The 23,711-nt window shown below is 43.6% G+C and overlaps 5 protein-coding genes across 12 annotated transcripts in view; 2 read left to right on the top strand and 3 right to left on the bottom strand.

Annotated features, from left to right (window-relative positions):
- The window catches only part of LOC112464382 (mini-chromosome maintenance complex-binding protein-like), a 14,361-nt gene extending 10,826 nt beyond the window's left edge, over positions 1–3,535 (bottom strand). The window contains exons 1-9 of one of the 2 annotated variants that reach the window (XM_025031338.1): positions 3,443–3,535; positions 2,881–3,155; positions 1,884–2,225; positions 1,459–1,784; positions 1,196–1,375; positions 874–1,117; positions 626–796; positions 315–505; positions 38–158 (exon numbers count right to left, since the gene is read on the bottom strand). In XM_025031338.1, coding sequence (XP_024887106.1) covers positions 143–158; positions 315–505; positions 626–796; positions 874–1,117; positions 1,196–1,375; positions 1,459–1,784; positions 1,884–2,225; positions 2,881–3,155; positions 3,443–3,449 — 1,752 coding nt within the window. In that variant the 5' untranslated portion in view covers positions 3,450–3,535 and the 3' untranslated portion in view covers positions 38–142. Of the gene's footprint in view, positions 1–37; positions 159–314; positions 506–625; positions 797–873; positions 1,118–1,195; positions 1,376–1,458; positions 1,785–1,883; positions 2,226–2,880; positions 3,156–3,442 lie in introns of those variants that run through there. The other variant, XM_025031346.1, reaches the window with a different exon arrangement.
- A 152-nt stretch (positions 3,536–3,687) lies between these two features.
- LOC112464410 (cytochrome c oxidase assembly factor 7 homolog) lies at positions 3,688–5,570 on the top strand. The gene is made up of 3 exons (XM_025031378.1): positions 3,688–3,876; positions 3,939–4,073; positions 4,948–5,570. The coding sequence occupies exons 1-3, from the start codon at positions 3,777–3,779 to the stop codon at positions 5,415–5,417; spliced, it is 705 nt and encodes a 234-aa protein (XP_024887146.1). The 5' UTR covers positions 3,688–3,776; the 3' UTR covers positions 5,418–5,570.
- A 137-nt stretch (positions 5,571–5,707) lies between these two features.
- Positions 5,708–11,628, bottom strand: LOC112464362 (zinc finger protein GLI1-like). Of its 4 annotated transcripts, none has more exons than XM_025031310.1 (6): positions 11,088–11,625; positions 9,268–10,246; positions 8,559–8,920; positions 7,978–8,139; positions 7,276–7,678; positions 5,708–6,014 (listed from the first exon to the last, which is right to left on the bottom strand). In XM_025031310.1, exons 2-6 carry the CDS (start codon positions 10,163–10,165, stop codon positions 5,905–5,907), a joined length of 1,935 nt encoding a protein of 644 aa, XP_024887078.1. In that variant the 5' UTR covers positions 10,166–10,246; positions 11,088–11,625; the 3' UTR covers positions 5,708–5,904. The 4 variants fall into 4 exon arrangements, with proteins under 4 accessions (XP_024887078.1, XP_024887091.1, XP_024887084.1 ...); XM_025031323.1 differs by having other exon boundaries at positions 11,400–11,625; XM_025031327.1 differs by lacking the exon at positions 5,708–6,014 and adding an exon at positions 6,742–6,954 and having other exon boundaries at positions 11,088–11,628.
- A 2,658-nt stretch (positions 11,629–14,286) lies between these two features.
- On the bottom strand, positions 14,287–17,853 carry LOC112464245 (aladin-like). Of its 4 annotated transcripts, none has more exons than XM_025031138.1 (7): positions 17,665–17,853; positions 16,275–16,681; positions 16,071–16,188; positions 15,695–15,994; positions 15,435–15,604; positions 15,031–15,361; positions 14,287–14,884 (listed from the first exon to the last, which is right to left on the bottom strand). In XM_025031138.1, the coding sequence occupies exons 2-7, from the start codon at positions 16,631–16,633 to the stop codon at positions 14,582–14,584; spliced, it is 1,581 nt and encodes a 526-aa protein (XP_024886906.1). In that variant the 5' UTR covers positions 16,634–16,681; positions 17,665–17,853; the 3' UTR covers positions 14,287–14,581. The 4 variants fall into 4 exon arrangements, with proteins under 4 accessions (XP_024886906.1, XP_024886897.1, XP_024886893.1 ...); XM_025031129.1 differs by lacking the exon at positions 17,665–17,853 and adding an exon at positions 17,247–17,393; XM_025031125.1 differs by lacking the exon at positions 17,665–17,853 and adding an exon at positions 16,797–17,025.
- A 182-nt stretch (positions 17,854–18,035) lies between these two features.
- LOC112464225 overlaps positions 18,036–23,711 on the top strand; it is a 26,495-nt gene continuing 20,819 nt past the window's right edge. Inside the window, exon 1 of the mRNA XM_025031109.1 lies at positions 18,036–18,564. Within this exon, the coding sequence (XP_024886877.1) occupies positions 18,510–18,564 (55 nt within the window). The 5' untranslated portion in view covers positions 18,036–18,509. The remainder of the gene's footprint in view (positions 18,565–23,711) is intronic.

Below are 23,711 nucleotides of genomic sequence, written 5' to 3'. Positions count from 1 at the left end.
GGTTATACAGGCCACATTCCAGGAGCGAGACTTGAAGTTGATCATTCCAAGGGGTACGGTGAATCCGCCCGGATAGGATTTCGAAGTGTCCAAAAGGAACGTAATGAGAGGCACGCCAAGGAGAATATGGGCTATTAAACGGCTATTGAACTTTCGTCCTATTTCATAAAAATGTATACAGATATAATGGTATATAATTTTTACATTATTATTATTAATGAAATAATTACAAAGATACGTAGAAAATAAATATTAGTATCGCATGATTTGATGTATACTCGGTATTATAATTCTTTCCTGGGTCCAACGATTACCTTCCGCGCTGTGGCAGCCTACTCATTCTTTCCATTTCCAATTGCACGGTTTTCTTCCAGCATTCTATATCTAGCGTCGTTTGTCCATAAGATAAAGACATTAATCTAGCGAAAACCATTAATGCGTGTAGGTTGTCTGCATCTATATTCTTGTTTGCACTGCGCATCTTCACAAAATCGTCTTGGATAGTCTGAACATATAACAAAATAATATAAGATAATTAAATATATATTAAAAAAAACAAAGCCATTAAAGTAAATTGAATGAACATAGATATTAACGTCGAAAGAATCAAGCAAGTATGACATACTTTTGTGATTTCTTCATTAAAAACGAATTCTGCGTCCTTCAAGGCTTCTATGTACTGACGCATATTCGCCAATCGATTCTCATCTTTCAAATACTGATGTGCAGCTTCAACTACCTGACTATATAAATTTTCCGAATCCGCATCGACATTTAAAATAATTTGAATGGGACACTATAAATGAACATTTCATTAGTTAATTTTCATAGAAAAAGAGTAATATACTTTATATGCTATAAATAAATACTTACAGGAACGAACGACTTCACATCGGAAAAGATTAGAATTGGGATGTCTGTTTCGTATTCCATTGTGTAATACTTAAAGTCGTACGTCAGTTTTTGAAACGTAAGTAGATCAGAAAGGGCTTTATAATTTTCCTTGCCAGTCCCAGTAAGTGTACCGGTGGTTAAGCCTGTCTCGTCTATTACAAGGTGCGTATTATTGCTTAATTGAAGAATACCACTCGTCAATCTATTGCATTCATAATCCTTCCTGAAAACAATGCGAATATATTCGTCATACGTGATATACGTGCATACTGACAATGTGCATTCAACGAGACAAACTTACTTCGGAATTAAAGCCAGTTCGTTCAAATTTTCCAAAGTCATCTCCAAAAAGTGACTTTTCTTTACAAATAATTTTAGAAAATTATAAAACTCTTTCGGGAAAATCTTGAGTTTACTCGCTGGAAAATTCGTTATGTTCAACGGAAATGTACCGAGACAAAAGTAATCTCTCCTCATATATCTAAAAACATTACAAAAGATAAAATATTACAGAAATAACACGCTCAGATGTATATTTCTGTAAAAGTATTAAGAAAAAATTACATTGTAGAAAGCAGGTGACATATCAAGTAATCCGCAGCTAAGCTATCTCCAAATAGTAATTGACTTAATATTATGTGCAAATCACTCCTGATGAGCTGTGCTTTAGACATTATTTCCGGAGCATTTAAAATTTTAGGTTTTGTGAGCTCAATTATTTTTACTGCGTGTAACCGAGGTACTAGGGAAGCCGGTGGATTATGAGTATGTATTTCGGCTTCGTTCATCTCATCATCTGAGCCATGAATAGTACTTAATATTGGATCCAACGATATAAATCCTATTACATCGATAACCTGGTTCAGTTTTAAGATAGTCTCGTCATAAACCTGAAAAGTATTAAGAAAATATCAATTGAGAAAAATATACATCATATATATTTTTTATTTAATGTATATATATCTATTTTTTTATTTAATATAATTTACCTTTACTATGCAAGCTCTTCCCCCATCAATTGGAATTGGAAAATTCAATATGTGATCTTCTGATAACATATTTTGAACTTTTGTATTGCTCATGTCTACATCATTACTATCTGAGACTTTCTCTTTTTTTGTAACAGGTTCCGAGCAATCCATTTCCTCTGAGTCATTATCATCCAAACTCCTTTTACTGATACTATTGTTGTGTGTCGTTGCATCAGAAGTCCGTGTATTCGTACTCTTTTCCTTTGCCCAGTCATTTAACCCAGGTATAGAAATCACAACGTAAGTTTGTCTCTCTGAGTTTTTATTCTTGTTGGAATACAACGATATTTCTTCGTGCGGCTGTACTCAAAATAAAAGTTAATAAACACTACTATAGACGAACATTCGATAGATATTATGTTTCTGTGATAATGTGTATATCTGAGAGCGAGCGTGGCGTAGCAGACAGCGCACTGGTCTGCTAAACCAAAGGTTCGAATCCAGTCCTGGTGGAACCAGGTCCGACTCGGACTGTTGCGCCATTGAAATGAAATGATGATAATGGTTGCGTTCGGGAAGCGCGCTATTAGCGCTATTACATCATTTTATCTTTATCGCTCATCATCAGGTGTAAAACAAGGATAGAATAAGCAAATAGCACTAATAGCGTCTTCCCGAACGCACCAAATGTGTATGCAGTATTTATACATGAGAAAAACTGTTCTCATAGCATCCCACACCTGATCTGCATGTTACTTTAATCTAGACTCTGCTTCTTATCCGCTGCTCATGTGGTAGCAGGGACAACACATTTCTGACAAGCACTGAGAAACCCATTTTAGTTGAATCAACTAAATCTTTTGGTTGACCAAAAATTTGGTTAACATAACAAAAAATTTTCCAACCAAAAGATTTAGTTGATTCAACTAAAATGGATTTCTCAGTGGTTTCACAGAGTCACACAAAATGGCTTCTAACGTATACAAGAAAAATTAAAAACAGATAGATAATTTACCAGACATCGAGCCGCATCCATATACATCCCGGATCTAATGTTACTCTCCCCTGTGTCTGTGTTCTTCACCTCGTACTGCTTAAAATAATACTCAGGATTATACATATCCTGAATCATCCCTCGGAATCTGACCAACTCTTTATCTTTGATGTCGTGTAATCGAGCATTGTTCAACAACGGTATTTCCATCAGTGCATCTGAACCTTCCAGAATTTGCTGACAGTCCGACTGATTTGCGACATAGTACTCCGGCGTCCAATTCTTTATCTCGATCGCTGGAATGAGATAATCAACATAAAATATAGCAGAGAACAAAGGAATTTCCTTAACCTTGTGTAACATAGAGTTTACAAGATTTATTGCACATTCTAGTTTACAAGATCTATTGCACCTTGTACACCTTTCGTTTCCCTTAATCTTCCAAAAAAGAAAATCTAAATATATATCTATTTTATTTATTAAAGTATTGAAAGTGCGACGAGATAGTACACGATACACGACCAAAACAAATCGACTGCAAAGCACACAATCTCGTGCATGTGCGAAACGCAGATATACCTACATGTCATTTTGAGGAAACTCGTGTTATCCCAACGTAATCACTAATCCTAATAAAGAAAAGCTGGTAGGCCTCCGTGCAAGATGACTTTCTCGATTGAGATCAGCAAAATTTGGCGGCAAAGTGTCAGCTGTCAGCGCAAAGCAAAAAGTCGACTCCTCTCGCGATTCTCTCACTCGCGATCGTAGCTCCAGGTGGCGCTAAAGATGCGTACTTCTTGTTTTTTTTTAAAGAGAACAGGTGTATTAGGTGTATATCTGTATCCTGATTCCTGATATGGCGGATGCTCCGTTATTATGCGATCGCGCGTACGACGTGAGATAGGAGGACCGAGACGATGGCGTACGACTTGAAGAAAGAGGAGGACGTGAAGGAGTACCTGAAGAACCTTCACATAGAGTATCAGTTCGGTTGCTACAGCGAGAAAAAACCGGAGGGTGAGTCAAGTTTAGAATCTAACCTCAACCGGTTAAAAGATAACGTTTTTGCTTCGGAACAGTGTGCCACTTGCTGGGCGACTATTATGAGGCGGTGAACGCGGACATGGCGAAGGCTGCGTCGTTGTACAAGACGACCTGCGATCAGTACAACTACGCCAGGAGCTGTGCGAAATTCGGCGATTTCAAAGCGATCGGTGAGTTCAACGAGAGAAGCACGAGAGCCACGAAATGCCACGACTCACGAGGTGCTCTAGCAGACGCTCGCAATGTTAGTTACGGCATCTGCGGTAGATGTCGAGAATGTCCATCGTGGCGTCGTGGCGCAGACTTCGAAATGGATGCAGTTACGCAATAAGGAATCAAACGCGCGTTCCTCTAATACTTCACATGTAGACAGATTTTCTAAGAACACATATAATACATAAAATTGTATTTGAGGAGGATAGTTTGTTATATTTGAAATAATGCTGGCACAGCATTTTATTTTTAATTTGCGAAATTTACTTTAGCAGAAAAGTAAGATTTTAGAGTTGGTTCTGCATTGCAGAACTATTTTAATTATTCAAATCGCAGTATTCCAATCTTATATTGAAGATCATCTTAAATTTAATTTTAAATATATTAAAATCCCATAAAAAAACCGATGAAATAACTGTATGGCTATTAAAATCATTTAATCTGAAGTAATATTAAGATTCCATTTAGCCATTGAAGCGATATAGCTCAAGAGTCCCCAATCTGATCTCTGTAAAGTTTTATCTGACTCGCCAAAAAATTTCAGTATTAAATTATATATTTTTGTATTTTGATTCTGCAACTTGGTCGGACTTTTATAATATGAAAGAATTGTAAATAATAAATAATGTAAACATATTTTATTTTTATATAATTATTAAAAATAAAACTTACCCCTGGTCATTATAAAGATTTTAATGTGGCCCTTTTGACAAAAAAGATTGAGAATCTCTACTGTAGCTTCTTGAGATCTTAAATATAAGATCGGGCTAGAATATCTAAGTCTAATTATTCTATTATATATTCTTCATAACGTTCTTTTTATTCACGCAGGTAAAGGTTGCAAGAAGGATTTACCGACGGCGTACAAGTACATGTCGAAAAGCTGCGAGCTCAATGACGAGTCCGGATGTCTGCATGCCGGTGTCCTGGGAACGTCCAAGAACGACGTCGGAGAGAAGGATAGGGCCACTCAGGTCCAAGCGGGCGTCAGGTACCTGAAGAAGGCCTGCGACGTGTACAACTCAGACAAGGCCTGTTTCTACCTATCGGGTATCTATCTGGGCGGCATAGAGGACGTTATCGAAAAGAACTACAAAGAAGCATATAAGTTGTCGTTGAAGAGCTGCGAGCACGGCAATCCATATGCCTGCGCAAACCTGTCGCAGATGCACGCGCGCGGAGAAGGCGCGCAGAAGAATCCCGAGCTCGCCGCAACTTTTAAGAAACGCGCTATAGATTTACACGAAGAACTGAAACGAGTGCAGCCAGAATTAAAGTTTCATCAGGGCGTAAATCCATAACGCTTGTTTACACGATATGCATTAAATTGCTTAAGAGATTAGTTTTTCTTCTTCATATAATTCTGTGAAACAAAAGAATAGCTCGACTATGCATACGAGGAAGATAATATACATAAGTATCTATGTACAAAAATATATGCGATTTGTCAATTACAACGGACTAATGAGTATAAAAGAAGTCGTAAAAAGAGAGAAACGAAACAGTGAGATCGCGAGGGCAGGATGAACGCGTCAGTAAATGATCGGTGAATCACTCATGCTTCTTCTTTCCATCAGAAAAAATACGTAAATTATATAAAGAGCAAACGTAATTCTTTTTAATAGAAATTGAAGAATCGGCAGGATTGGTGATTAATTGCACAGCGAATCTTAATCGAATCAAGATGCACGTTAAATTACATTGAACGTTTATTCTTTCGTTCATTCACCGACGCATCGCATCCTGTCTTTCGCTTCGTCAGGGAAGGGACTCTCCCGCCGAGGAGGCTCATCCGTCGATGAAGATAGCGTCGTTCAGGGCGCTCAGCTCGTGGAACTGTCGCTCGATGTCGAGCTCGTGGAAATCCGGCACGTCGTCCTCCGCGGGCACGCAGAATCCTGCAAAGAATAACGATGGTCACGGTGCTTCGTTCTCATTCTCGCTTTCTCTCACTCTCCCTCTCTCTTTCACGCGCTTCATCTCGCGCGCACGTTTTTATATACTTTCACGAAATTACATTTACGCGAGGGCTCCTTTGGAAATAGCACGGGTGCGTGGCACGTGGCAATCTGTTTTGTCATCTGTTTTGTCACGCGTACGCGACTTCACCCGTTCGCGCGTCCTTCGTACGCGGCGTACGCCGTACGGCCCTCCTTTCCCTCCCAAAAAAGTAAGGAATATTATTTTAAGACTCGGTATGGGGTAAAGGCATAAAGGAGCGGGCGGCGAACCTCCTCTGAGATCAGCTATAGACGGCCAGGCGCGAACACTGTCATCGGCGCGATACGCGAGCCGCGACAGAAAAAGCCAGCACGCGCCCGCGAGATGCACGCACGCACGCACGCATGTACAACCGATGGTTTATGATCTTTGCGGAATTGCACCCTACCTCTAGAAATATAATAGAACTCAAGAAAGAGAATCAAGGAAACAATAGCATCTCGCATCACGTCAAATATATTTGTGAAAGATGCTACCTATATTTCTTCGAGAAATAGATATGATCCTCTTTTTCTAAGAAATTATATAATAGAAGATCAGAAAACACAGCTAAGAGAAGATTTCTCGGGATACATTCTTTCTTCAATTATCAAGACTAGATATTGATTTAAATAATTCCATTGGTCTATTTCGCAAATGCTATTTATGCAAAGAGAAACTGTCATACATCTCGTAAACTGAAAAACAAAGTCTTACTCGATTACCAATAAAAGTTAAAGGTCACACCGTATCTTGCGCGCATATGTTAGAAACACTATAATGTAAGTAGTAATAAGTAGTAAGTTCTAGTGGTTCTTATCGCATCTCGGTCAGATTTTCCTACATTGAAAATGTCGACTGAAAAAATATAGATCATGCTGAATATGAAAGCCACACGTCGTCACGACGATAAGCGAGACCTTCAATCGATCCGAGAAGATGCTCGAAATGTAATTTGCAATTAATACCATGAGATCTTTTTGAAATATTCTGCACAACTATTAATAGGAAATAGAATATTATACATACAAAATAAAATAATTAAAATTATTCTAATAAGTATTCACTTATTAAAATCGTTTTCCTTCAAATTCTGACGAGCTTCGTGACTTCATGGTACCAAAGACTTGAAATATATAACACTCTCTAACAGTTGGATTGATTGAATATATCCATTACCTGTATTCTCGTCCTGTGCGTTGGTGAGGTCGTTGATCAGAAGATGACGAACCGATTCGATCGGCACGTATTCCTGCTGATTGCCGTCAAAATTCAGGGAGATTCTATTCAGCTGGCACGTATTGTTCGGCGATGTGTTCTCTTCTTTGACATAAGTTTTAGACAATTTATACGAATGATTCGTTTCCACGTCAAAAATGCACGCGTCATGGCTTCCTCGCTGAGGAATTGTCGAGTTTAACTTGTGTCCTATTGCTGTCACATTATTCGTTGAAATCTTATCCGACGATAACAGACTGGACAACGTACTTGAATTTTCCGTATGATTTTTCAGGTGCTTTCTAAGACTCGATGGATCGGTGTAACGTTTGCCGCAGCCGATTACCTGGCAAGCGTATGGTTTCTAGAAAAAAAAAAATTTACCATCAAAATTATTTTTTTATCGAAGATTATAAATCAAAGATACAAAGCTTATACCATAAAGCTTTATACTATAAATAATAATACTATAAAGCTTATATTAATTTTTGCAGGATATTAATAAGCCGTAATACGTCCCATAACAATTTATATCGGTACAGCATATCGAATAAGATCATATTAAACCAAAAAGATTAGCTGCTAATAAGAAATATAAAAAAGAAACTTAAATTGTCAATTACGTATTTATTAAATGTGTGAGAAATAAGAAAGACACCCTACTCTGTCATAGTGTGTTCTCTGATGTTTTGCTCGATCGCTGCTGTTGCTAAACGCCTTTGAACATCCATTGTGTTGACACGCATAAGGCCTTTCGCCCGTGTGCGATCTCTGATGTATCTTCAAGTTTTCTAATCGACTGAATGCCTTCTTACAGCCGGCAAACTGAAATAAACATCAACAGTAAGAAATTAATTTTGCTAGCGGACAATTTTGTAGAAAACAAAGCTTGATGAATATATAGAAAACAACGATATCGATATGACTTGTGCAATTATAGAACAAACAGAATCAGTCCGTAAAATTTTCAATTAAATTGCTTATGAGAATCTATTTGCTTAATGCAAAAACGCGATGTATTTGGGACTGACAAGAAAATTATAATAAAAATGATAAAACCAAAAACACAAATGATCAAAGAATCTCCACCATTAAAGGAATTTTCTTTTTTTAGTATATTTACATACGACTTGATGAAACGACCAATGAGATAATGAAAAGGGTTACTGAAGGACCGTAAGGCGCGTTATTGGAGTCACGCTGGAGTTGGAAATCGCCGAGAAGGGACGAACGAGAACACTAACCGGACATTTGTTCGGCTTTTCTTGGGTGTGCACTCGCATGTGGATCAGCAACTTGTATCTCGCGTTGAACGGCCGGGCGCGCGGACATCCTTGCCACAGGCAGGCGAACTCGTCCTCGCGGCCCGTCGTCGTCGCCGGCGTCGCGACGGAGAAGCTCTCTCCCGTCTCCTTGTCGTCTCGCTCCTTGTCCCGGTCCCGCTGAATCCGCCTGCCGTGGCCGTGCGCGCTCGCCGAGGACGACTCCACGTGCCGCCTCTCGATGTGCCGCACCAGGCCCTCCTGCTCCGCGAACGCACAGCCGCAGTCGATCCAGCGGCACTGATAAGCCGACGCGAGGCTATCGTCCACCGGTCTCGCGCAATCTGCAACGTGACGTACGCACGCGAAACGTAAACACGCGCAACTGGAACAGAAATTGCGTGCGTGCGCGGAGATTGCCACACATATCCCGCATATCCGGATATCGCGTGGCATATCTAACGACGCTGAAAATGTTGGAAGCTCATTATACTTTCTTTCGGATGCCGGAAATACTCGGAGCGACCTGGACTCTTCGGTCCAATATTCTAAAAATGCTGAGAATTCTCGTTTTGATTTAGCCGGAGCAGGCTCTTTTCGTCAATCTGATAGAACTCGCGGGTAAATTCTGGCGAAATGAGAGCGTGAAAGATTCAGTTTCTCTAAAATAAACGAGGACAATGGCGCTTACCGTAAGACTTGTCGTTCTTCTCGGTTTCAGCGACCTTCGACCCGGCGACACGTCGATCATTCCCGAGCAGCAGACCCTCGTTCCGCGGTAGTATCACCTGATTACCGAAACTGTCCATCGCGCCGACAAGCTCACCAGCGAGATTGATCGTCGATGGCTGCTGCTGGGAGGAGACGAGATGCCCGACCGCGTAGTACGGCGGATTGAAGCTCTGGGACGGTTCCTGCTGATCGTCGCTCGCGAAACAGTTCGCGGACGACGAGTCCACGGTGCTCAGCAACGACGTCGGGTCGCCCCTAATCAGACTGAGGTCGAATTCGTCGGCGACTGGAGGGTTGTAGCTCTGAGCCGCCACGTCGTTCTGAATGCTCATCAGCAACGACACCACGTCCTCCTGGCAGTCCGGATAATCCTGATAATCACCCTGCGACTCCGCTCCAAATTCCGGATAGATCGTGTTGCAGAATGTGCGCGAGAAGGGGAAAGCCGAGCCCATTGAGGGTAACTTCCGGTCCGATTTGTCCTCGTCATGATCCGTCGTCGTCGTCGTCGTCGTCGTCGCTGTCGCCGCGTTGCTCCAGATCGGCGTTGTTGCTTCGCTGGAAGTGCTACCACCCGGTGATCCACCACCGTTGGAGGGATACTGAAAGACCACGGGCACCTGGTCCCAGTCGAGATAATCTCGCGGGTCCGCGTCGGTTTCCAGCGGCGAGAAGAAGACGTTGTCCGCTTGCGAGGTCGTCCAGCACTGGGCGACGTCGACGTCCATGCCGGCCATCGTCATGGACATCAGATCGGGCAGGGAACCGTCGTCGACGAAGTCGTCTTGCTCCAGAACGGACACGGGCCGTCGCACGTCCTCCTCGCTCCTCTCGCCGTGGTAATCCTCGAGGTGCATCTCCTCTTCCTCCTCCGCCTCCTCTTCTTCCGTCGTCGTCGTCGTCCTCCTCGTCGATCCGAGCTCGTAGCCGCCGGCAGCCTGCCGTCAATCATACCGATATGTGCGTTAGTTGCAGCACGCCGATCGGAAGGTTGCGAAACCCACGGATTTTGTAACGCCGCGCGACGCTCGCGAGAATTGAGAAAGCGAGCCGCGAGACGCGCTTTGCAGCGCCTTATCCGACACCGTGCACTTTGTGCCCGATCGCGTTATTATCACGTGGCTCTCCCTCGTCATCGCGTAAGACGCGAGATAACGCGGCAGAGCCTGCGGAAATATCAGCGGATAACAATGATGGAACGAATTCGCGACGATCGCCACCGACGATCGCGTCGTTGGAATTTGTCGAACGGTTCTGCGCGTGTCGATGTTCCCCCGTTATTCGGTTCACCCTCATCAGGGTTACCCTAAAAATATCATGGACCTCGCCAAAGATTCATCCGACATCCGACTTACTTCCGCGAAGCGAATAGTCACGCGATTCTTTCCATGCGTCACGATCTAATTTGATAATCAATCATGCGCGCATTTATATAATTCTCGATAGACCCATGTGACTTAATGGTGAAAAATAGATTGAAACGGAAAACGTACGTTCGGTTGATCAATGCGTCAGATAATAATTAATGTCATGCGCATTATATGGGATACCAAAAAATAAAAAAGTAAAACGAGATCGGTACCAGATCTGGCTTTGGCTAAATCCGTAAATGGGACTTTCAGTACTTACGTACAGCTTTTGTACGTTATATCGCGGCTCTAAAATCGCGATTGCGATCGTCTCTATAGTTGCGAGGAGCACCTCTCGCGATCACGACTGACAGAAGTGACGTGCTCGATTCGCTTTCGGACAGCCGCACAAGTTGAAATGACGTCTCACCTGCTTGTCTCGATCGCGATCTCTAGAAAATTAACTCTCTCGAAGAGGACCACCCTTCAATCCAGTGTAATCACCAGAAGGAAATGAGGCGCGATCATGTAGGAGCACAATAACGAAATCTCTGACTTTTTTTTTTCAGAAATCCAGACTGCGTGTCGCAGTCACCGCCGGATTTTTCGATTTAGCGGATAGCACGTCCCTTTAAACTTGAACTATCTTCGCGAGTACAGGGAGACGTCCAATTGCGCCTCACTTTCTCCGGGAGGCGGAGATAGCGCGAAATTCGAGAATAACGTCAGAGAAACGGCTTACTTCGATATCAACGTATCAACATGTACACGATGATCGGCGGGCCGCTTATCGCGCCGGCCTTTTCCGCTCGAGAGCCTTCTCTCCCACCCTCTCTATCTGTCTTCCTTGCGTGGCACGCGCGCGATAACGATCGCGAGAAATGAGGACCGTATACAGCGAACGAACGAGGACAGCACCGGTTTCTTCTCGCGGAACTGATAAAGCGGGAAATCGGGGGGTCCGGCGCTTTCGCACCACCCGTTAACGCGTCTCGTCGAAGACTATCAGCTGCGAGACAATCCTCTCTCCTCCGTCGGAGGAATCTCTCAGAAAGTTGAGAGAGGAGATCAAGGGATCTCCCACCCTCCACCACCTCCTCCTCCTCTAATGAAGAGCGTGGCCCTTCGAGATCGAATGCTCCTCTTCTTGGAAAACGGAGGGCGAGAAGGGAACATCGCGCCGCCCACTCGCGTGGCTGCATCGCGGCAGCCGAGAGCCCCCTCCTGATGCGCTTCTTCTTCGCGGTACACGGCCGCAACCCGCCGCTGCACTTGTCGCTGGGGTACGCGCGGTTTTCCCTTCGCGGGGACCCCCGGGGGTCGCGGGTTGCGACCGAACATCTGCCGAGGCGCGTAAATACGCGCGTTCGGCGACCTCACGTCGTCGGCGGTCCTTCCACGCACGAACCATTCATGATTTCGCCCCCATGATGCCTAGGGCCCGTTTTAAAGGATTCTATAATTCGCGCCAGAGTTTAGGATTTCGCTCACGGTTTTATGTGTCGCGTAATACATTGGAAGAATTAGAATGCGCACATACATAAAAGATACATTGAGAAACGCATACATATCGCTTATTTGCTGCAATAACAACATAGCTTGAAAAACAAAGTTTTCCAGAAAATAAATTTAAATGGCAATTCATTGTTGTAGATGAGCGATATGTTAAAATACATGGTAGAAACGGAATTCTATTCTGAGAGACCCAATGGAAGAGACAGGTTGCAAAACATCTTCCTAGTATATCATGTGTATATGATGTGTTCATGATATACTAGGTTAACAAAAAGACTGGCGGCTACGTAAAGTAAAATTATTTTTCACAATTTTTCTGATAACTATTATCATTTTTTAGCAACCTGTAATTCGAGTCGGAATTCGGGGTAGAATTGTCAGGTCTTTGACATAGGACCGCAAAGAATTAATTTTCGATCGTGGGTTGCTAGCGTCGAGTTGATACACGTGATTCATCGCGTCGAAAATTGTTTGAAAAAGTATCCAAGACGGCGCGTAAGCGAGGGAGAAACGAAGGAGGACGCAACGAGCGAAAGGGAAAAGAAGGGAAAGAATGAAAGAGGGGGAGCGCGCTCGAGACGATCTTTCGTCGCTCGAGCCCCTAAGAATCGGGTGCGGGGGCAAAAAATGTAAGACCAGCTGCCACACACGCGTCACTTATTAACAACATGCTTCCATAGGCGTGCCACATGAGGACAAGTCGTTCACTCCTCGCTCGTCTATCTTACCAGACCACCCTCGCTCGTTCTTCTCACCTCGTCGCGATCGTCTCGATTCTTCGCGATTCGCGCGAAGAGAATGATCGCGAAGACCGAAAACTCGGTCGGCCGCGCCGTTTCTTTCTCTCGTTCGAATCACGATTCACGATTCACCTGTCAGCCAACCCTATCCTTAAGAAAACATCCCCGAACCCGAAGTGACAATCGTTGCTTCAACGACACACAGGGCGGTGACCTCGCAGCCGTTAGCAGGTCGATGACATTTAAACTGAGTACGAAATCCTAAAGGAGAAATCCGGTTTTGGTGTACATACAACCAAAATGGAATATTTTCGTTTCAAATTTTTCGTTAAATCTCACGCTCCTCTTCAGTGTGTTACAATATGTCATTTTGTGTTTTTCTTTTTTTTCCTATATGTATAATATGTGGACGGGATTCGGAGCTCCGTTTTCATCTCGGTGTTTCTCCCTTCCGCGGAAAATTATGAGCGCGCGTATGCGAGTATGCGCATGTACGCGTCCTGGTGCATCTCTCTGGGCAAGTTAGTACGTCATATTACGGGTAGATAAGTGATAGAGTGGCACATGTGGTCTGCCAGCCCTCTGTGCTTACATTACATGCACACTATAACCGCTCGCGGTCCTAACTTTTTTGCTCGGGCACCTGTCAGCTTCGCTCGTACCATAGTCGCCGCATGTGCGTACGCGACCCCGAGAAAAAGAGAGAGAGAGAGAGACCGCCCTCAAAATAAATATACCGTAAAAAGGACACCGATCATGTTCTCATCCCTCCATACGGATGCAATAACAGCGAAACGAGTGGAAAAAGAAGAGAAAAATCATCCTGAGCGCGTTTAATCGCGCCCCGCATAAAAACAACCGTCCACCCGCGTCCCCGCACGCGTAATCTCCAAAAAGCGATCATATCAAGACCGATAAGAATGAATAAACATCAGAAAATATGCGTTAAGCTTACGTTTTAGCCGATATTGACGATCCGCGATACGTTAACGGCGCGCTTATTTTTCACTCAGATTGGATTCTCAAAGCTTGATGATTTAACAACGGGTACTGTGCGTGAAATTAACTCTCTTCATTTTTCTTTATAAAAAAGGAAAAAGGCAAAATGAAGAAAAAATTGTTCGGATTAAATCAATTCGATTTAGGTACTCGAGACACGCTCGGTCATTCACATTCACATACGCGGAGTATTGAAAATAGCGTGGGTCACGTACATACATACATACACAACGTGCCGACAAACCGTTTAGCATTCGGTCAAGCGACGTAAAAATAGAAAGACGCGCGCTCTGCATGTGACTTCGTATAATTAGGCACTGAAGAGAACGCGTTGTGTTCTATGCTCCTCCATACGCTACAAGCGCAGTCCATTAGAGAGTCTAACGACGGGCCACTCATTTTTTTCTCTTCTTTCTCTCGAAGACGGTAAAACGGGTATAAAGTTCCCTCAAACGAGAATTGCGTAAGCTCTATATACGCATACATACATATGTCTAGAGAAGTTTTATATTGCCTGCGACGCAAATGCAGTTAATTAATGAGGTATTATCTTGCAAATGAGTTTATTAGTTCATTATTTCATTATTATATTATCATTTACGAATAAAAATAGAAAAATGTCTTATTATTATCTTATTGTCTTATTGCTACTGTATTATATTATAATAACTTAATATTGCCTGTAACCGCGGACGTCAAAGCTGTACGATCCATTCGGTCTCACAAATTGAGGTAATAGCGTGGAATATGTGCTAGTATCAACTCTAGATTCATTTTCCACAATCGGAAAATGCTGCACGCGTCCACTGCTCCAAGCTATTGTTAAACAAATCCACGACGTACGTTTTTGATAGAAGTTAATGCAGTTCGGCACTTCTCCGGGAAATCCTTTGATAAGACAGCTCGGCTGCACTTCCACTATCCGCGATAAACGACTCAAGTTCGTTTTCACTAGAGCAATAACTGGACTGTCCTGTTATCGAGAAGAAAAAACAAATTAGCACCAGAGATCCTATGATTCATTTCTCTTTCTTCAAAGTTAGTACGTACATCTATTCCATTTTATAAACGAAAAGTGGATAAAAGAGTGCAGCTAAATTCATATATTTTTTTACAAACCTGGAAAAGAATGGCAAGATATTTTCCTGTTGGATCCCATTCCATAGAAACTATTTTCCCGCCCACCGTGATATAATCATCATTATCATCCGATGAAAAATTTACTTTCGTTAAATCGATTAGACGCATAGCTATCTTTACATCGTTATTGGTAGCCTTTTTAACGTCAAATATAGTATCTTGCAACGGCAACGAGAATATCGTAGCAGGATCTCCGGTTGTGGCGAAGAGCAGCGTTAAGTTGGGACCAAAGCATGCAGTTGCTACACGACCTTGGGGTACAGTCCACTTTTCTGTATGCCATGGCGTTGGAACGCCAGTATTCCAAACTCTAAAATTAAATATCCTGTTTTAACTACACATTTAATTGAGTTTTCTGTTACCTATTTATGTAAAGATATTACCTAAAAATATTTCTGCATGAAGCAGAAAATAATCGCAAGCCACAAGGCGACCAACATGTAAAGCATATGCCACCTCCACCGACGCGTTTCAGAGGAACCCCTTCTTCTTTAGAAACATTCCAAATCATTATATTTGAATCCGTCGGTGAGCAAGATGCCAACAAATCACCCTGGAAAAAAACTTTACATTATAACACTATCTGTGAGTGTAATTCCTATTATATTTAATGCATATTGACAGAAATAAAATGATATATTACTTGTGGATGCCATACGACGTTTGTAACGGGTACATGATTTCTTTGCTTCAAAAGTATCGCGTGGCTGAGTAAATTACTAGCTGCTCCCAACTCTATTGTCCAAATTAATACTCCGGAATAGCAAGCAACCGCTAATTCGCGACCGGCGTGCGGTCTCCAACTCAAACAGCAAACTGACTTTTGCGCACTGTGCCTCAATACCGGTACCCCCAGTAGACCTTGCGAGAAAATACGAATTCTATCGTCCCTCATGGCCACAGCCAGGCGAGTGCAGTGCGGATGCCAGGACAGACACCTTACCTATAATAAATACTCAGAATACTTATAAACGTTTCGAACGTGCCTGTAGAGATTCCTGAATACTAAATGATCCTACCAGCGATGTATTCCAGTCCCGTGTAGCAACGATATCGGTAACAGATCCATTTCCCGACATCGGCAACACATCTCTGTGATATATTCCTCTGTCCATCAAATCCAATACTCGATTCAGCCTGAAATCGTCATATACTTTCCGTTATCGACACGCAGATGCATTAAATCCCGCGAAGAACACGATAAAGATACGGAAATGCCATACCTCGTCGCGATCCAGTGCACAACGTTCGTAATCTGTTCTGGATCTGTGGCTGCGGCAAAGCGGATCGCCTCGGACAACCCTCTCTCTCTCCATACATTGACGATCTTTTTGAAGACGCTGTCGTGAACGGGGAGGAACAGTTCCCCGGCGCTGATCGTGCGCGCGGTCTCGCGGGTCGCGAGGATCTCCTGCGTGACGGACACCTCGGGGTAGTCACGCAGGTACTTGGCGAAGGGCTGCATCTCGTCCTGCAGGGCATCGTAGGCGCAGTAATGGATGACGCCCTCGATCAGGCCGATGATGGCCGCCTCGCCGAAGGCGGGACTCTCGAAGTCGTGGAGCGATAAGATCCGGAGCATCCTTCCTCTGCCGTCAGCCGCTGTCGCGACCTAACCTGTACGTTCAACCTGCGCGCAAAACAACGTTACGATTATTTACGATTAACTACGTTTCCCAATTAATTACATAAACGTATTGTTACGTAAATGAAGGGGTTTATATTATCGCGCGCTTTAAACGTAACTTGAAATATTTCTTTAACTTCGCATGGCGCACATAACCTATCTTCGATCGCGCCGGCTCCGTTTGATTAAGACTCAGACGAGGACTCTATTAACTCCAACATATCTCTGTTCGCGTGAAAAATTTCTTTCTTTCAGACACAAAGACCTTTCGCGAGCGAAAGAGCATTAACTGAATTAATTAACGTAAATTTATTTCGCTAAATCCGATATTGATTATTATCACTTCACAGCTAACGTTAGATTTTAATTTTAATGTCATGTTTGGCTTCAATAAATTACATATTCGTATTGAGCGATTAAAGAAAAAGGGAAAGGTAAATTCAATATCGTTACACACAATTGGCGCTAAGCTGCACTCATCAGTTTTTATTTTATTTTTCTTGGAAACAATGCACAAGTTTGAACTGCGCGACACAGAATTCGTTTAATTCAGTTATTTAAGTTATACTTTTTCGGACACGCGTGTAAAACGGCGCGTTTTGATATTCCCGATTAAACGATCTCGAGACGTGAAACCACGTGAGACTCGACGACGACGAGAATCTCCATCGAGAAGTCGCGGGAATCGCTAGATCAGCTGCCGACAGTGCCGACACTGCCGTTAGCCGGAGAAAATGGCGTGCGGTTGTTTACACCGGTCGCCACGGCAACGGGGGGCGCATGCGCGCCGCGCGCGACGAGAGCGCCCGGAGAGCGGTTCGAATTCCTGAGGCCGCGCAAAGTCGCGGCGCAATTCAGTGCGATTCGGTACTCGAACTCGAGACTTGCGACGTTTTGCACGAACGTGGATCGCGAGGAGGACACGACGCGGCTGCGAGGCGCGCTTAGCGAACAACTTCGACTCAGCTCGTAGGAAAGGAAGTTACCGAGGAACCACGTGAATCGGAACGACCGGTATTGCGGCGGCGCGTACAGGTTACGAACATCTGCACTTTCTGCGCGCGCGCGCGCGCACTTCCGCCTCTCCCTCTCCCTCTTGCTGCGCCGCGAGCGTACGGCCGTCCCGCTTTGAGAGCAGAAGGTGCAGCCAGGTGCAGATAAACGTGAACGAGAGGAGCAATCGGAGCAATCTATCGGCTCGGCGCGGAGGAGGGAGCACGACGAGAGGAAGAGAGAGAAGAAGAGAGAATGAGAGAGGGAGAACGGAGCGAGGTGGGTGGTGGAGCACCGTCGGAAGGGGTGAAGTGGGGTGAGGTGAGGTCCGCAGTATGCGGTCGCCGTTCGAGCGGCGTGGATTACATATTAGAATTGTTCGCGTAACGAGAGACTTGCCTTTTCGCGAGAGAGAAAAAGAGAGAGAAAGGGAGCAAGTAGTATCCGCGCCGTTCTACGTTACACGTCCGCGACGACAAACACGAACGAACGAACGAAACGAGCGAGTGATCGAATCGTAGGACCGTGAGCCTTTTAACCCTCCCCTTCCCCCCTTTCGACCCCCTCCGATCGACGAGCGAGCGAGCGACGGCGATTCTCGCGATGCTACCGACGAGGTAGTGCGCGAACTGTGCCCGAGAGGATCCGCCGCGCGATGACGATCACTCGCCGAGGGTCGTCAATGTCATAAAAGGGAGAAAAACGAGGAAGAAGAAGCAGAAGAAACGAACGATCGACCGAGGAAGATCATCGCGGCGCAGGACGAGGCGCAGAGTGCAGACGAAGGAGGAGGAGGAGGAGGAGGTGGTGGTAGTGGTGGTGCGGGCGACCGCGAGAAATGGGCAAGAAGGGTTCCAAGCGCAAGACCCGATGGAGAACGCTGAGCATCGGTGGTGAGTATCCCGCCTATTTCCTTCTCTCCGTTTTCCGGTTCGCTCTCGTCTGTTCGTCCATCTGTCCGTTCCGTCTCCCTCACCCGCGGCCGTCGCGCGCTAATCTCACGTAACATTTTCCTCGCGGAGCGGGCGATTCCGCGCCGCGGGAACCGCGAAGCGTGTGACCGGTCATCGATCAACGGCGCGCGCGAGAGAGAAGTCGTCGTCGGGGAGGGAGAAGGAGAGAGACAGAAAGCGAGAGAAAGAAAGAGGAGATAACGTTATCGCGTTATCGTGAGAAGATTCGTTGGGTCCCTCTTCTTCCTCCTCTTCATCGTCTCTAGATGGTCCCTCGTCCGCACGTTTCTCTTCCGCCGAGGACGAGCAGAGTTCTCGAAAGGGGAGGGAAAGGCAGGGACGACGGACGACTCGCTGAACCGAGAGCGACGTGACGAGAATTTCACGAACGTGTCGCGTGGATCCGCGATCGTAAATGAGAAGATGAGCGATCGCGCGGCTTTGAAGGGCGACGGAAGCCCACCTTTTCCCTTCCCCGAATCCGTCGCTTCCCGGTCACGCAGGACGTCCCGAGAGATCTCTTTCTAGGCTGGACGTTCTCGCGGCCCATGAAATTAAGTACGAAACCGAACTCCTTTCCCCTTTCGTCCCTTCGTGTCCGTTCGCCGTATCTGCGTGTAAAAAGGGGAAAAAAATGAGCGTCGCGGCTGTAGAATAACAAACAAGGACGCTGGCTGGTCTCTAGTAAGAACGAGAAACGAGGACTCTGTATTACGCGACTCGCGTATACGTTTCCCGATCGTGACAACGCGTTTGTCAGCCTATGTTAGTTCAGTAGAGTCTAGTTGCGCGAATGGTCGAAGCTCCTGCTCGATGTGCAAATCAAGCTGAATTTACCTGACGCTATCGAGAATCTTCAACTCGCGAGAGCATCTCATCTCTGGATAAAAGATTCGTTCGAGTACGTTTCTGATCGCAGGACTGTATCCTCTGATTTCTCGCGAGAGATGAAAGCTTCTCGAAGAAGCAACGCGAATTCGTGCTAAAATCCAGACTTTGACTCGCGAAAGCCACATTCTCTGAAACGAGGACTTGTTATACGCATGTTTCTAATCGAAGACTTATCTTTCACAAAATAAGTGAGGAGTTTAAACTCGCTCTTTGTTTGCACATATTTGCAAGACTGGATTTTATCAGCGTTGGTTAGTAATTGGCAGTCGAGTGGGTGGTCTATCTCTATCGTTGTCTACATTATAGCGGGTAGCACAATTCAGATAGAAAGAGAATGAACGGAGAATCAGTTAAAATAGTTAAATCGTAACGCGAGAGTTTAATCAACATTGACAGAATTAATTTCTAGCCGTAACAATAGAAGTGTCTCTCTCGTCCGATTTCTAGCGCGAAGCTGAAGGCTTTTTTTTTGCAGAAACGACGCGAGGCACTCGAGCCGTTGATCGTTATCGACAACTGAACTTTCTATTTCCGAAAATGAAGAATAAAGACTCCGAATTTGCGCGACTTAGTCGCGTACGTATTTAACTGTAATGGAAGTGTCTATCTCCCGATCTCGCGCGAAGAGCCGGAGCTTTTCGAGGAGATTCGACGCGAGTCATTCGTCTTAAGTTATCCAATTTGTCTATCCCACTGCTAAGATCTCCGGGACTTTAATCGCAGCGATCTCCGGAGGTCTTCCGGAGCGAGAAAAGAGCTCGAGTCATTTTCCAGCGAAAACTAAAATTCTCCTTTTCGAAATTCTTTAGACGACGACTAAGGGAATTCGTTGGAGGAGCTACCTGCCCGAACATTTCAGGGGAAATTGCCGATACATTTGCCGTAACCCGGAAACTCACCGTTTACCAATGTAGATGTACCCTTCACCATTCGCAATTTATAATTTGCGATCATGTATTCTCTCGGATTCCATGGCAAGTTTGATTAGATTAATTAGCATAATGAAAAAGTCCATCATAATAATTAATCTAATTTTCCAGTCGAGTATAGTTTAATCACCATAATGGACTTTTCATTATACGTAAAAGTAAATATGAATCTTGTCGCTAAAACAGCGCCACACGCGAATCGGTCGATTCGCGCCCTTTGACCTCGTTGAAAACCATTTCGCCGGCGAATCACGACACGATCGGTAAGCGACAAACGCCTGCGAGCTCGAATTTACCCATTTGTATGAATTTCGCAGGAATAGCAAAGCTACGAGTCGTGCATAGTCTGGCGCAAGCTTTACGGGAAGAAGCATGCTACTCCGATTCGCGCCGCCGATGCATCGATCCGCGCCCACCCTCTACCTAACTCTTTCCTCCTCCGTTGTCGTACCTACTTACCCGCTTAGGGCTCAAGCGTACCGCGCGCGAAAGATTGGCTCTACGACGCGGCCGCGCGACCTTCCTTTCCTCGTGCTTGGACGTTTCTTTCCTTAGGACGAAGAGCCAAGGCGGTGTTTACTCTTTACTCTACTTGCCGGCTTATCCTTGGCTGGTCACTGCTGAGACGTACTTGGATTTTCCGTTCTATTAATCGCGCGGAATATATTTAAGAGAGAAAAAAGAGAACACTTATTTTATATACGTATTTTTTCTTCATAACTGATACTAAATAGTAGTTCCGCCGGTTTTTCTCTCGCGGTGATTTCGATTTTATTTAAAAGCGTATATGGTAATCGAGATACGTAATATTCAAGACAAAAAGCGCGCATATTGGAGATAAAGGAGATAAAAAATTCCTGGTCAATGGCAAAGGCTCGGGCACTCTCTGTCAATTTGTTATTCATCTTTGTGCGAGGTGCACATATTTACATTTTTGTTTCCTTCGATTTTTCTTAGACCTATAGACCGCGAGCACGTGAACAAATTCAAAGAAGTTGTGCGTCTATACGTAAATATAAACAGTCCTGCGATGGTGTGTACGCGTTCTCTCGGTTTGCTCCGATTTTTCTTACGTTTAACGCTAGACGAGTATATGGACCTGTGACTGATCGTATAGTATATCAACTTCGTAAAGATTACGTGACGAAGAAACGCAATTTTGATAGTGAGACATTTACGACGTAACAGCGCGCAGATAATGCGTATCAAAAATACACTCTGACTTCGGTGGATTAGCATACTACGCTATGTTATCAGGTTTTTGCGTTTGAGAAATAATGGTCGAATTTTTTTCGATGAACGGGAATTCGTTTGCGTTTTGTCGAAAAATATTGCTGAGCGATGAAACGCGGGATTTACATCAGCCATTTTTCAGTTATTTTCTGGAGAACTGTCCATCCTCCCACACATGTTCTGTATTACACGCACTTTACAACGCGAACTTTTTTATTCCCGAGTGATTTAGGTCGTCCCCTCGCTCTTCTACGATTGTAACAAACACAAATTCCTTTTAATCTATACGTTAAAATCCGTACGTAGGAAAATTAATTTTTTTACACACGAAAGATGCGATCAAGCACTCTGCGAGCAATCTCGGAATATGTCGCGATATATGGATACTTGCGAGGAGATAAATGACTCGCCGTGACACGTAATGAAGTGTGCCGGCATGAGTATACTCTTCATGGAAGTATTCGCAAAAACCATCTGTCGAAACTAATGTTTAAACATAAGCACATGCATGCACATGCATCCTATTTTTGAAACGCATTACATAATGTTGACATAATATCACGATGAGAAATGTATAGACGCACGTAATTCGCGTTGCGAATAATTAGAATGTCCACTCGGTGGCAAATTAAATAAGATATTGCATCGTGCAACAATATTAATGTTTAAAAATACCCGAGAAAGAAAACGAGAGAGAGATAATTTCTCTTGGAGAAATAGAGAATGTTTGTGCTCGCTCAAATGGACAGGCGAAAATTTCTATTGTCGCGTGAAATTTGTTTTTCGACTGGAAGAAGAAACGGAAGGAGGCGGAGAGTGGAGAATTAATTTGTGGAGCAAATATGATTTGGCAGGCCCTTTGTAACTTTCCGACAATGCCATTTCTATTGTAGCTACTTTCCGGCTGAAACGGAAAGAGACGTAGTGACTTCCGATTGCCTTCAAAGATTGAAGTAACACAAACGCACGTATGTTCCTCGTTGTTTCTTCGTCGCGTATTTGCCCTCCATCTCGCCGTCTCGGTTTTTCAAACGCGAGAAAACTTTCTCGGCACGGAGTATAAATCGCTTCGTCTCTTTCTTCCGCATATATCTTTGTAGCGAATGACCCCGCTGGTATACGTCTTCATCTATGTCCACCCGATGATCCGGTAGCTTGTACTATCAGTGCAAACTCGGTTACTGAATAGCGTTTTCTTTATCTCGCGTATTTTCCCAACGATATTTGGCATCTGATTTTCGTGGTTTCCTTTAACGCTCGTGTGTTTATTTCGGACAAAAATTCACCGGGCGATGATGCTTAAAGTAACTACAATATATTTCATAATAAAAATTTGTATATCGGTTGCATTAGAAGAGAATATAAGCAAACCTTTTTTTATTAACAGAAATTAGGAACAATAATTGTTTTTTTTACATTGTAATTTGATTGTAATTCGAAACTGCGTTAATAATTAAGATTATTTAAGCTAAATTTTATTTGTAGTAAGCTTAGCCTGTTTTTTTATCCGATATGCAGTATTTACAAAAAGTTTTATTGAAATCCATATCGAGTTTCAGGGTCGAGAGATTATTTTAATTCCTAAAAAATGAATAAATTATATGTTTTTATAAATTGTTTCACTTGCAAAATTTATCTTTAAAAGGTCATCAAAATCCTAAAAGTCTGATTATTCCTCGGCACAAATTTTGCAATTTAAACGAATTGAAGAGTTTATCTTTTAGTCTGTTATTTCGCAATATTATCCATTATTATTCATGACATTTATTCATGTCATTCATTGCTAGTATCATTCATCATTACACCTGTCAGAAGTAAACCATCTGTGCATTATTGTTCTAATCATAATGACACGGGTTACATGATTATTCATGAATGTTCTGTAGTCAAATTACGGTTTGATTATAAAAAATCATCGAACACCATTATGAAGTATAAAAATAAAAATATATAAATATAACATGCAGGCAACTTTATTATACTTATAGACAAAAGCTTATATTTCGCGGTTATTTTTTTACTATATTGCGCATA

Source organism: Temnothorax curvispinosus, unplaced genomic scaffold, assembly GCF_003070985.1.
Source record: "Temnothorax curvispinosus isolate PA1 unplaced genomic scaffold, ASM307098v1 QBEX01001491.1, whole genome shotgun sequence".
Taxonomy (NCBI): Eukaryota; Metazoa; Arthropoda; class Insecta; order Hymenoptera; family Formicidae; genus Temnothorax; species Temnothorax curvispinosus.
The sequence above is the reverse complement of the archived record's forward strand: the minus strand, read 5'-3'. Positions and strand labels throughout refer to the sequence as shown.